We start from the raw sequence: 13764 nt of genomic DNA, 5'->3' as shown, positions 1-13764 counted from the left end.
GGGACCCAGCCACACCCCTGCAGTTCTGACCATGCCATGCCTTTTCCCACAGCCGCACCTTTGCACACGCTGCACTCCCTGCCTGGAAGCCCTTCCTCACCTAGCCCACGGGGTGCTGAGTTCAAGCACCACTTCTTTGGGAAGCCTCTTCTCATGCTTCCCAAGACAGGGGACTCTTGCCTTTGTGTCCACCCTCTCTTTACAGCGCTTACTAGATTGTATTGTGCTAAGTGTTGTTTTTCTGTTCCTGGGTTCTCCATCCCCAGCCAAGAACACTTTGAGGGCAGAGACCATGTCTGACGGGCTGGCGCAAAGCACCAGTCCCTCCTGATACAGTGAATCCTGCAGCTTTCTGCTCAGATGGCTGGACGTTTTCACTGCCAGGTGGGGCTGCAGGAGAGAGTGGAGCCATTCTTGGCAACCTTTCTTTTCTTTTGGACGGGGAAGGAAAGAGGGAGAGAGAGAGAGAATCCCAAGCAGGCTCCATTCCCAGCGCAAAGCCCAACACAGGGCTTGATCTCACCACCCCAAGATCATGACCTGAGCTGAAATCAAGAGTTGGATGCTTAACCGACTGAGCCACCCAGGCGTCCTTCTTGGCAGCTTTTCTGATCTCAGAGACTTCTGTTACTGTTTTTTCCTGCCTGGTACCTTTCTTTTACTGTTCCTTCCTAACCTCTGAGGCTGTCAACCACAAAGCCCCATCCTCTGAACCGCAGGGGTGGGCAAGAGACTCAGCTGGGGCAATTGGAGTGGCCCAACCCCACACCCCTGGTGGTTTTAGGCCATAAGCATCTTTGCCACAAGCATTTTTGTCATATAATTCATTAGCCATAAGGCAATTTTGCCATAAAAAGTTAAAAAAATAACTGGTTGACAGTTTGGTTTGACAGTTTGTTGGTTTCATCTACTGGTTGACAGTTTGGTTTCATTTCTCCATTGACACATCCCTTCCATTTTATACTGTATAAACCTTAGCCCTCATAATGGTCTATACAGTAGCACAGAGTTTTGAGCCCACATTTCCCAGAGAACTTAGGAATGTCTATCAACAGAAATGTGACAATATGCCAAAACCAGACAACAGTGCAAAAGGCTTTCACAACATAATACAAAGGCGTTACAAACGTGCATCCTAGTATCTGGAAACTGATACTTCTCTTAAGTGAGGAAGAAATTTTAGCAAAAAAAAAAAAGCATGATACCGATTCAGGAGACGAATCAACAAGCAAAAGCATCCTATGATACTAGGAATAAAAGACTTTGAAGACAAGCGCTTAGGTTCCTTTTGTGGATCACGAAATAAAATCAGTATTTGTGCAGTATTGCTATGGATCTACACAACACATTTTGAATGTATTCCAACATTTTGTATTTTGCAATAAAGTCTTTTTAATTTTGTTACTCATTTTTCATGTTTCATGATGTCCTTTTCAATGAACGTCCTGCTTTTATTTTTCACGATTTTATCTTTTACAGCAAAGTTGCCTTATGGCCAATTAGTTATGCCACGAAAATGCTTGCAGTAAAGATGCTTGTGGTGACAGTGCTGGAAATGACGGGGCTCATGGATGAGCAAAGACCCAGGCAGGGTCAGTCAGAGTCCTGCTACCAGATGGATATGGCTGTGCTGGGCAGACTGTGTTCATTTGTTTGTTCTTAGGACGACGCAAACCTCAGGATGCTGGTGGCCATCTATGAAAGGTCAGTTTGAATCTCACCTCCACCACTTACTGGCTGGGTGACCTTGGGCAAGTTGCTTAATATTTTACATTTGTCTCGTATCTACCTCCTGTTGTGGGAATAACTGAGTTAATATATACAAAGTGCTTAGAACAGTGCCTGGTGCAAAGGGAGTAGACAATAAATATTTGTTGATGTTATTACATCACTATGTGGGAAGATTCCATCTGAGAGCTAGTGAGAACAAGAGAATGAGCTCTGATATCACTGGGTTCCTGGATCCAGCAGTGCCTGAAGCCTTGCATCTCTTGTACTTCCCAGTTCCAATTAACTTCAATTAACCCCAACCAATTAACTTCTTCTTCTTTTTTAACTTCTTTTTTTATAAACCAAGTTTGAATCAACTCTCTGTGATACCCCAAAGAATCCTAATACTGTAGTAAAGTGGGAAAAACAGTGGCGACAAGATTTTTGGTGGGCTTTCAGTTTGCTGTTTGAGTTTGAGCTTCAGTCCCTTAGACGTCCAAAGGGGTAGATACTATCTTCCCTGCTTCCCTCTTGTGGCTGCTGTCAGGATCCTTTGTATAATGTTTATGCCTCAAAAACTGAAGCCCTAAGGAACAAAACTCATCAATGACTTCTTACTAGATATCAAAGAAAACCCTAACTCCTTAGCTTGGCTTTTGCAGGGCTCCCCCATGTGGCCCCACTACCTTTGTAATCTTGTTCATCATTTAAGGAATCCTCTCCCATGTGCAAATCCTCTGCTGAGGCTACACTGGATTTCTCACCATTTCCCACACTCACCTGTGTCTTTGCTCATTTCGTTTCCTCCAAATGTAATGATTTCTGGCTCATCGCCATCTAACATAATCCATCCATCAAAGGTCCGTTCCAAAGAAGCCTCCTCCACAAAGCCCTCATCCTTCCTTAAGACTGTCTCTTTCTCTCACATTTGCATTCACACAGAGAGGAGCCAGAAGTGCCCTCTGCTTCCCGTGAACTTCTAACACACCCTTTATTGAGGTTACTAGTTTGGAGATTTCTTCAATTAGATTTTAACCTTCTGGAGGGCAGGGGCTGTCTTATTTGGGTTTCCCACTGTATCTTATAGCAGGGATTTAGGGATGTAGGGATTCACAGTTCTGATCAACACAGGCCCAAGAGATGAGAGAGTAGGTCCACCACCTCCAGAGCGGAAGAAACACAATTTCTGCTCTCCTGTTCCGCTCCCACTGCTACTGGTGGTGGGTGTATGAACTCAATAATAAACCCTGCATTGCTTAGTCACACTGAGCCAATGAGCAAACATTTCCAGTGCGAGTGAAATACAATCTGGAACAAAGACAGGCTGCAGACACCTGGAGAAACTCACCCAAACCGGCACTGGCTGGAATCACCCAGTCTCCTGGCTTCACCCCAGTCACACTGCCGCCCACTGCCACCACCTGTCCAACGCCTTCGTTCCCTCCAACAGCAGGCAGCTTGGGAAGGAAGCCATAATTTCCTAAGGGAGAAGAGCACAGAGGGTCACCCTGTGAAGTCTGGGCAGTGAAAGAGCATGAACTTTGGAGTCGGATCTAAGCGCGATCTGGGCTCTGCCTCTGATCTGCTGTGTAACTAACCAGACTCTCTGAGCCTTAGCTTCTTCATCCATAAAGGGGATAATATTTTTTAGCGTTCATGGTTATTATGGGGATTAGATAATGTATGAAATGAGCCCACCATATCGCAGGCACTCACAGTGGTTGGTTTACTCCCCACTGCAATCTTTCTAACTCTTGAAAAGCCTCACATTCCAGAGAAGGGAGGCCAGAGAGGACTGGTAGTCTGCAGATGGCTCATCTGGAGAGCAGCTGCTGCTAATCACAGGAATTTCACACCCACACCTGAGGAAGGATGAAAACGAGGTGGCGGCTAAGCAAAAAAGCCAATTAACATAAGCCACAGAAACCAAGGTTACCTTGGATCATATTTATGTCAGATGGATTGATAGGGGCCGCCAGCATCTTCACATGGACGTCTGATCCGCCCACAGCAGCTAGCTCCAGGTTCTTCAGTCTAAGCACAAAGCGAGAGAGAGATGTTAATGTCACCCAGGCTAGACAGGGCATCTTTTGCTCAAATCATCTCCCCAAAGTAGGTCAGGCAGCAACATTTTTGAGCTGCCATTGTGTGCCCAGGAATTAGGGTTGTTAGAAGAGAGAAAGGTGCTATAGGGAATTAGCACAGGCTATGGGTTAACAGTCTCATTAACTGCATGTGGAAAACCTCTAGTACCCTCGAAATCCCCTTGCCCACTCTAAGACAGAAGCTAGTAAACCTTCTGCTGGCCTGGATTCACCTTGTTTTTTCCAAAACTTGCTTATCACAATCACCTGGTGTGCTTACTAATGCAGATTCTCAGGGCCCAGCTCAGACCTACTGAACCAGAATCTCAAGATAAGGGGCAGCCCAAGCAGTTCTCATAGACCACCATAACTGGGACACCCTGGGCTAGCTTATTTGTTCTCCGCTTTTTAATTTTATTTACATATCTGTTAGTTGCAGAGCGGGTGAGGGAAATGGAAGATGTGCTACATAGTTCAGAAAGAATTCCGTGTGACTGTGATTCACCCCCTGGGGGGATGTCCCTTCTGGGTGAGAATCCTGGTCTGTCAGAAGGGATGCTGGATGGACCACTGAGTCTTAGGTGTGAAGCCCCACCACATGATGGCTGTGTCGCCATGGGCAAGTTTATTCCAACTCTAGGCCTGTTTCTCCCTTTGTAAAAAGGCGGGCGGTGGCGGTTGTTTGGACTTGCTCACTGCCAAGAGCTTCTCCCATTTCAGGTGGGACTTCTATGTGGTAAGGCTCTGGTCACAATGGGCCCTACACGATGGGACTAATGCCTTTATGCACCAGAACTTTGGTTAATGGGTTAAAGGGCTTTTGAGGGAGCCCCGGTGATAAGGGGTGTGTGTGTGTGTGTGTGTGTGTTTAATAAAAGGAGACCTTCCAAAAAGTACTGACTGGTATCCTAGACCAGCGGTCCTCGTGACTTTTTAATTACCAGAGAATCCTTTTCTTTCTTTCTCCACACCAAGACTTCACGTTTGCAGCGTTTCCCTCTGCCCAAATGTACTTGTTAAGTAATAACCCTCTTCATTTTTAGTTACCAAAAGCACATATAAGTGTGACACAGAGGTTCTTAGCATTAGGCCACAGTGTCAGTGAACTAAACTGATGTAATTCTATCCACTTCTGGCAGAAATCTGACCTTTTAATTATACCTGACGCTCCATTTGGGGTAAAAATATGATTTTCAAGAAATGTCTTGTACTAATAGTGGTAACAATGGTGGCAGGTATTTATGAGGTATTTGTCATACATCAGGTCCTGGGCTAAGGGCTTTAAATATATGCTCTGATCTAAGCTGTAACTCTCTTGTGAGGAAAGTACTGATAATCCCATTCTGCCAAGTAGGAAATGGAGGCTCATCGAGATGATGAAACTTGCACAGGGTAAGAGAACTGGTCAGTGGCAGGGCTTCCCTGCTTTCAAAGTCGGCACTCTGATTTACCGTGCTCTGCATGAGCATCCTGAAGTTAGTCTGGGAATCCCCCTGATGGCCTCCAAGGACCCCTGGGGATCTCAGGGCCCCAGTCTGGGAATCCCTGTACTGGATCATGACCAAAGTGAGGGAGGCCATGCCTCACCGCGACTGAGAAACAGCTGCAAAAAACTGAAAAAGAAACACTGTACAGAAAATAGTTAACTCAGAAGGAGTTATGACCAAGCCAGAAAGAATAAAGGGCCCTTCTTGTTTAGGGAACTATTAAGGAATGTATGTATTTATACACAGCTGGAGGAGGGGAGTCCTTGTAATAACAATAATCATAATAACTACTGTTTGAGTGCTTACCACTGAGGCACTCTGAAGTGCTTTCCATGCCAGCTTTCTGCCATTATTCTGATTTTATGGCTGAGGAACAAAGGCACAAAAGAGGTAAATAACTTGTTGAAGGCCACGAGAAGTACTAAGTGGCTGATCTGATTTGAACCTGGTGGTCTGACGCCAGAGAAGCCAGCTGGTAAGGGGCTAGGTGGACCAAGCAGAGAGTGGCAAGCTGAGCACCAGCCTGGAGTGGTGTGCAGGTGTGATCCTTGCTGGACCTGCCTGGGGAGCTGGAGAGGGGTTCGCAGCTCCCCAGTTTCCCCAGCAGGTGGGGCAGGGAGCCATCAGCCTGACCATGATGTCTCTCTCTGAACCCATGTGTTAAGTCTGCAAGAAAATCCTGCCCAGAGCAAATGAACTGTAGACTAGTTGCCCCTTCATATTATCTGTACTGCTTTTCTCTGACATTGTGACAAATAATCATACAAGCCGACACAGTCCACGCGCTCAAGCTACTTAAAGACATGCTCTTCCCTCAGCCCGGAGTTTCTTTTCCACAGCTTCTCCATGAAGCAAGAAATTCAATTCACCCTTTAAAATATCTTCTGACCCTCTTGGTCCTGAAAAAAATCACTTGCTCCATCTGCAGTGCTCTCGTTACTCAGAAGGGGTGACTATACCATTTAAGACCAACTTACGTTGAGTTTTTCACTCTTTAGTTTATGAAGTCTTTTCATACATTTCTTTCAATTGGTCACAACAGGTCTAAGTTCACATTCCTTTTCTAAAACTGCAGGTGAGATGTACGTCAGAACGTCAGAGTTCAGAACCACGTATTATCTATAACCCCCTGTGGGGGTTGGGGCAGCACTCTGTGATCAGACACATTATTTCTGCAGCAAAATGTATGAATATTCACACTAAGTGGGATGAATAATGACCACATAAAAACTTCACTGTAGATCAGGTTTTCCCTCCAAACGAGTTGTGAAACAAAAGAAATCAAAACAGAACTGTCAGTTTGTAGAACTTTCTGGACTTTGGAGTTGCAGATTCCAATTTGGATTTGGATCCAGGTCTTTCAGACTCAGTTCAGGGCTCTTTCTACCCAACCTCGTTTTATAGCCAGAATGTGCATGTGTACTGTCTCCTCACTTGGCTATGAGCTCCCGGAAGGCAGAGAACCCTTAGTCTGAACTCAGTGTTTAGCACAGTGCCTGGGACCAAAGCAGTGCTCAAGAACGCTTCCTAATGAAATTACCCAACTCTCCTCCCTACTGAGAAAATGTGGCATAAAAGTGCCAGCCATTTTTAGGGAATCAGGGGAGAGGCTCGAGCCATAGGGATTTAGCTATTGAGGCTTATACTCGGCTCTTCCTGGTTCTGGGCTGTTTAGGAAAAGAACTCTAAAGGACGGGTACAAATAGAAATGGAGATTGTCTTTAAGAGAGTTTGGTCTAAGCAAAACCCATGGCTCTTTTCCTCACAGGAAAGTGCAGATCAGGTTTGCAGTAAATCACACTTTAAAAATCTAGATGACCATGGTGAAGATGGGAATATTGGTGGATCTCAGTTCACAGATGAAGGGAGAAGCATGGGTTTGAATCCTGCCTTGGTCATTTATCAATTAGATAAACCTCAAAATACTCATCTGTGAAATGGGGAGAACACTAGAGTCCAGCTCACAGGATTAAATTAGTTAATGTAAATAAAGCATTTGCTAGAGTACCTGATACACAGTAGATGCTGAAGAGATGGTAGCTGTTATCAGTGGCAAAATAGCCAAGGAATCCTTTGGAACAATTAGCTGTCGATCCCTTTGAAAAGAATCACTGAATCACTGAAAGGAAGACAGTACCTTTTTGTAAAACTCAAGTAAATTTAACTCAACGAGTATTTACTGACAGTCCTACTCAGTGTCAGGTACTCTCTTAAACCAAGGGGTTTAAAGAGAAAACAAATTTGCCCGGGGCTTGACGTGGTCACTGCAAGATGTGTGGCTCGAGGGAGAAAATGCAGGATTAGCAATTGGGCTTTGGAAGAATGGTACCTTAGTTGGGGCTTGAAGGATAGCAACTGGGTGGACTGAGGGAGGAAGATAGGCTTTCTTGCTAGAGAGAATGGCAAAGAATCTGACTTGGTAACTGGCCGGGCAGTAGGTGCAGTCTGGACAGGAGCCACGGGAATGGAGAGGTTTTTATAACCTGGAATCTCTTAAACAAGAAATGCCATTGATGTCACTTGGTGACCAACTCCATGTTGGGGGGAGGCTGTCTTTGATGGCTCCCGGGCTTCTGGGGTGGGCAACTGGATGTTGACAGAGGGAGGAAGGAAAGTGGTTTGGGGTGGGGAGGAAGGTGTTATATCTGGAGCTTGAAGCAGGCACCTTGCAGTATGGTATGGGGCAGAGGGCACTTCAGGCTAGACAGGGCTGTGAGCCAGCTGTGTGCAGCTGGAGTCCAGGCTGGCAGATCATCTCATTTTGGGTGATCTGGCTGAACAATTAAACAACTAATGTTGACAGTTTACTAAGCTCGAGGCATTGTTCTTAACATTTTATATACATGATGCTCTTTAGTGCTCAAAACACCTATCAGGAGGGTGTTATCTCCCCAATTACAGATAGGAAACTGAAGCTCAGAAGTAACTTGCCTAAGGTAAGACTGTTAGTTAAGTGGCAAAACTTGATCTTTTTTTTTTTTTTTTTTTAAAGATTTTATTTATTTATTTAAGACAGAGAGAATGAGAGAGAGAGAGCACATGAGAGGGGGGAGGGTCAGAGGGTGAAGCAGGCTCCCTGCCGAGCAGGGAGCCCGATGCGGGACTCGATCCAGGGACTCCAGGATCATGACCTGAGCCGAAGGCAGTCGCTTAACCAACTGAGCCACCCAGGCGCCCGCAAAACTTGATCTTAAGCTTGACTCTGAAGCTCAGACTGTTGAACACTAAGCTGGCCTCCTTTACACTGTTGGTGCAATTCCCATCCTGAGAGATGGTATTAGGTATTTCCCTGGGGTAAAATACAAAATGCTGCCTACTAATCGCCCTTCCTAAGATTCAGACTGTGCATCGGAGTCACAAAGGCTGGGAGAAGTCATGCGGGGAAAAAGCCCACGTGCCTCTGTGTAATCCAGAGCTTCCAGAGTTAACTCAGCTGGGAACACTATTTTCAAGGCACACCGAATACATGCCTGCCCCCAGACAGCAGTTCAAGAAGTGCCACACCGGGCTACGACCTGCTCCCAGTCCTCTTCTTTGTCCTCTGGGTAGCCTAGCTGCTCTGTGCTGGCTGAAATTCAAAGCAGTGGGAGGGAAGGAGAGCAGGGCAGGGACGAGGGTCTAGGAGACAGAGAGCTGAAGCTGCAAACACAGGTGGGCGAGGGCAGGGGCAGCCCTGACACATGCTGCTTGCCCGGCGGGAGGTGTGTTGGTCCAGCTGCATCTCACCAGGGAGACCAGCCCCAGCCTGCCCCGTGGAATGCCATTAACACCACAGACACTGCTGTTCCTGCACATAGTTCTAACGGCGTCGTCAAGGATACCATTCTGCCGAGACAGGAAGGAAAACGGGGGCCAAGTCTGAATTCCAGGAGTTGGACCTCTGGTGTAATGATAGCAATTTCTTCCTTTCTTTTTTTAAAAAACTCACCAAAGGAACCGGTGGCTGTGTTCTGGAGTGCAAATGAGGCACCCAAACACAGTCTGGCTAGATCTCAAGTCACTTCCCCGGGACTGTTCACGGCCTTCCCCTGTGAGGGTAATGGCGCCATGCAACTCGGAGGGATGCCACCGTCTTCACTCAACAGATCCCAGACTGGATAAGGTCACAATGGCTCCTTTGAGGCCAAGGCTGTACACCTGTGATGCCATATGAACTACAAGAGAGACAAAAGCGGGCAGAAGAAAGAGCCTTTTGAGATGGGGGAAAAAGAGGCCAGTACTCTGGGGACTGGCTCAATTCTATTTGCTATGTAAGGCAGGCACTGGCCAGCTCTGCGAAGATCTCTTTCCCGCCTTCTGCATTTAATTAGCCACCATTTGTACTTATCTTGCATCTTCTACTCAATCACCTCAAATTGATCAATATCATTTTGAGCAGGAAGAATAAGCAGGGAGAGACTGCCATGGGCCACAGAGACTTTCTCACCCTGCTCATTACAGAGAGCCAAGAATGTGTGTCCACCATAGGGCACTGGGTGAAGGTAACCTACATCTTACGTGGCTCTCTCCAGTCTGTCTGCAATCCCCATGGTCACGAACAAGCTGCGTCCCGTGGTTTGTTGAAATGCTTGCTGTGCTGGGTATATTGTCCAGAGATCTGATTAATAAATTAATAAGCAGGGCACACTGGGAATTGCGGAAGAATGAAGCTCTTTGGCTCGCAGCTTTGTAACAGCTCACCCCCGCAGCAGGGGGCTTTTAAAGGAGTCCTGGGCTCTCAGGGAAAGCTCTTTCCCCGAGCCAAGCTCATACACTCCATGTCTCTTGGTGTGCTAGGCATACCCACTTGCCTCCCTGTGCCTCTTCTGGCTTCGCTGCCTCAAAGTAATCTTGCCCTCTCATCATTCAGAACTGCTGGCACTTCAGTACAGTCATTTTGAACAGAAAGGAATTAGAGACTTGGAGGAACTTCTGGAAGTTTCTACACAGGGTTGGCAAAGAAACCCTCTCTCTACCTTCTCAATCCCCTACTTTCTCTCAATTAAGATTGCCAGTAAGCTTGTAAGCCCTATAATATTCTGCAGCTGCTGACAGCAGGAAATGTGCCTGAAGGGAGCTGCAGAGTCTGCTCCTTCGTTTGCTGAGACCTAACCTTGTTGATCTAAAGAACAAGACTGGGCCACAGCAGGGGGATCGAGTCCCTGTCTGCAGCTGCTTTTGTCTCTTCGACAGGTACAAAGATGATCATGCATCCCCTGCCTGGCGGGCTGCTAATTACGATACCAACCAGGAGCAAAGGGGGCCCTTGGTCAAATTTTGTATCCAGGACCCCTGATTTCTAGTCGCAGCACTGCTTCCTGGAGTTTGCTAGAGCCACCACCGGCAGGCAGGCAGTCCAATGTCTACTCAGTTTCACAGCTCTCAGAGCTGGATAACTGCTGGATGAAAGAGCATTCAGTCTCATATCCATTCCCGTGGCTGCAGGATTATGTGGAGAAGGATGTTAAGGCCTCACTTTGTCTTGGCAGGAAAAAGTGTCTCTTGGGGAGAATGGGTTAAAGGGGTGTATAGGTTTTGAGTTACATAGAAAACGGAGCTTGATGGTTTATCATTGCCACAGAAGATGGGGTGGGGGGAGAGACAGCATGTGTGCCCCTCTTTACCACTGCTGACCTTGGTCAACCCCTTCATTTCTCAAAGAATAACTGAAAAGCCTGGAGACTGGAGTGACCTCCTCACTCTAACAATGAGTGGCAGAGTGGGGACCAGAACCCAGGCCAGTGCCCTTGCGGGTGGGTCCCCACTGACACATCCTGAGCCACAGAGTAACCTCATGGCATCTTTGCTTCCCTTGTCACCCCCTCCAGAATGGGGAAGGCCTGGAGCTGCACCAGAGAACTGCAGCAGTTGCTAGGAGGGCCAGACAAGCATAATAACTTGGGGTTGCACTGGTGGGGGGGGCAGCTCTCCTCCCACACTCCATACACAGGGGAAACTCCTGTCTGGTGTACGATACTTCAGAGTATCACCCTCAGGGTTTTGGCCCTCAAGTCACAGCTTAGTGTGCAATCCAGAGGGAAGGTAATACACAGGTGTTACAGGATGTGGAGTCCAGCTTGAGTCTGAGTTCTGTGATCTCAGGCTAGTCCCCTCAGAGCCTGATGCAGCTGACACCTCCTTCAGGATCACGTACTGAGTGCATGGTAGGCCCTCAATAAATATTCGCTAATCAGACACAACAGGTTTTCTCTTCCCTCTGGGCTTTTACACATGCAGGGGCCTCTGCTTGGAACACTTCTACACTTTTCCTCATATACTGCCCACCTGATCTTCTAGGGGACTCAATCTAGACCTTGTGCCTTCAGAGAAGGCATTCTGACTATTCTGAGGGGTTTAGATACCCCTCTTCTGGGTGTCCACAGCAGTCTAAACATATCCTGACATGGCACTTGTCTCACTGGGCTATAGTCACCCATCTCCTGGGCTCAGGTGTGAGTACCTTAAGGGCAAAGACCTCAGATTATTCACCTTTGCATCCCCAGCCTTGCCTTGCACATAGTAGGCCCTCCAAGAATAACTCCTGGCTAACTTACTAAATCAATGAGTTCTGTTCCCTCCTCCTTCAACTAATGACCATAATGAAGGGCTCTAGGAGACAAATGAACAAAATCCAAATTCTCAACTGAGTGTCAAACCAAAATCCTGGTTTTTTCCCCCAAGCATCACAATTCTGGTTTAAAAACCAAGTCACCTGCATAGAGTTTTGGTTGTAAACACTGACATCAACCGGAAAAAGAAGTCCCCTGAGAGTAAACAGTGTCCTACAGTGAGGACTCACACCCCATACAGCCTGGGTCCTCACTACCTGCTCCCCCAAACCCCATCTGGCTAAGACAGAATGGGTTTGTCCAAGGGTTTCACAGCTTCATTTCATTTTGTGCTAGCAGCATGCAGGTGAGAAAGCCGTGATGACCAGGATGTTATTTTATCAAGGCTTCAGGATCTTGAAAAGGGAATCAGAAAGAGAATAACATTCCTACCAGCTTCCCCAGGGTGGGGCTGCCCTTCCTATGAAGGATAAAGATTTGGGGTCACCTGAATGGCTTATAATTTCCCCTTCTCTTCTGACCTATCTTCTTCCCCATTTTATATGCCATCTCATTCTCAAAAAAACATTTGAGATGATTGTCATTGTTTCTTCAGGTCTATATCAAGGACTTTTATTAAAGAAGGGACTTCCTAGTTGTATGATCTTGGGCAAGTGACTTTCAAGCTTCTTAAGCCTCAGTTCCCGTATCTGTAAAATGGGGATAATAATGACCAAACTGGATTTTTTGTGATTTTTAAATTCCGTAATATATGTGGAGAACTTAGCCCCATGCCTGCCACATAGTAGGGGCACAGTAAATGAAAGCTGTCTTTACCATAAGACCCAGAGAATGGCAAAGTTCTGAAAGGGGACTTTCAGGAACAAAAGGAAAGAGGACATTGGAGTTTCCAGGAACTATCTGATAGAGAATCCAGAACTCTGCACAAGGTGTATGGGCATGGGGACCTCTGAAATTTCTAGGGTTTGTAATTCTCCTAAGTTTGTCATTTTCTCCTGCAGTCTTACTTCATTTAGAGCAGTAGTTCAAACCTTTAAATGAAAAAGGCCCAAGTGCTTATTTGGCAAGTTCATTTTGGGGGGGAAGAGAAAAAAGCTCTAGGGGCTGGGGCAACAAGGCTTAATAGACCAGCTGGAATGTTTGGGGGCCAACAGGAATGAAGAGAAGGACATTCAGAGATCCCTGGAAGTCTCATTCTGAGGAGTTCTGCAACCCCTCAGACCCGAGCAGACCGTTCCTCGTTTCCTCCCTGCTTTTCACAGTGCAAGCACCACAAACTCTGCCAGTTTGGGGAACACTCTGCTCAGGCTCTGAGTGGTTCCATGGCCCTGCCTGGTGTAACCTGACCCACACACCCAGTCACCGGCATATTTAAAGGACACCTGATTCTTTCTGTGACAGTGTGATTACCCTAAACCTCCAAAGGCATGACTACAAAGAAGAGAATCCCAGCCTCTGGCTTCAGTCCATACACGAATAAGTCAAGTTGCCTGAATCTGGGTCAGAAGGGAAAGCCACTCTTCTGGGGCAGAGGGAGAATTACTTCCTGCCTAACAGTCTGTATCCACAAGGGCAGTGGTTCTCAACCCCGGTCAGGGCATCAGAATCACTTGGGGAGTTTAAAAAAACACAGATGTTCAGGGCCATCCTAGACCTACTAAATACCTCAGGGGAGGCATCTGGGAATATGGAGTAAAAGTGCCATAGGTGACCGTGGTGTGAAGCCAAGGTTGAGGAATACTGCATGAAAGTATCATGTTTTGAACTTCTGGGAAATTACTAGGGTTCCACACAAGGAGATGAGAGCTCTCTTTTTTCTCTAAGTGGCATCTGCTACCAGACCAGTCTGTTCCAGATTCCCTGGCTCTCCAAGAGGAGGGAACGAATCAGGAGGCAACTGCACTCAGCTGCCTAACCTTCCCAGGCCTTTCCAAA

At 46.8% G+C, this 13764-nt stretch overlaps 1 protein-coding gene across 8 annotated transcripts in view; it reads right to left on the bottom strand.

The window, feature by feature from the left end:
* Positions 1 to 13764, bottom strand: part of MECR (mitochondrial trans-2-enoyl-CoA reductase) — a 34413-nt gene that overhangs the window by 17974 nt on the left and 2675 nt on the right. For 6 of the 8 annotated variants that reach the window (XR_004297632.1, XM_032389621.1, XM_032389593.1 and 3 more), the window contains exons 2-3: positions 3647 to 3744; positions 3059 to 3190 (exon numbers count right to left, since the gene is read on the bottom strand). Coding sequence is in view for 7 of the 8 variants with exons in the window: in XM_032389621.1 (XP_032245512.1) it covers positions 3059 to 3190; positions 3647 to 3744 (230 nt within the window). In the remaining variant the exon portion in view is untranslated. Of the gene's footprint in view, positions 1 to 3058; positions 3191 to 3646; positions 3745 to 7289; positions 7378 to 9209; positions 9436 to 13764 lie in introns of all 8 variants that reach the window. The other 2 variants (XM_032389639.1, XM_032389648.1) reach the window with 2 other exon arrangements.

This window comes from Phoca vitulina, unplaced genomic scaffold (assembly GCF_004348235.1).
Source record: "Phoca vitulina isolate PV1807 unplaced genomic scaffold, GSC_HSeal_1.0 scaffold2, whole genome shotgun sequence".
NCBI lineage: Eukaryota > Metazoa > Chordata > Mammalia > Carnivora > Phocidae > Phoca > Phoca vitulina.
Note: the sequence above shows the minus strand (reverse complement) of the source record. Positions and strands in the feature narration are given on the sequence as shown.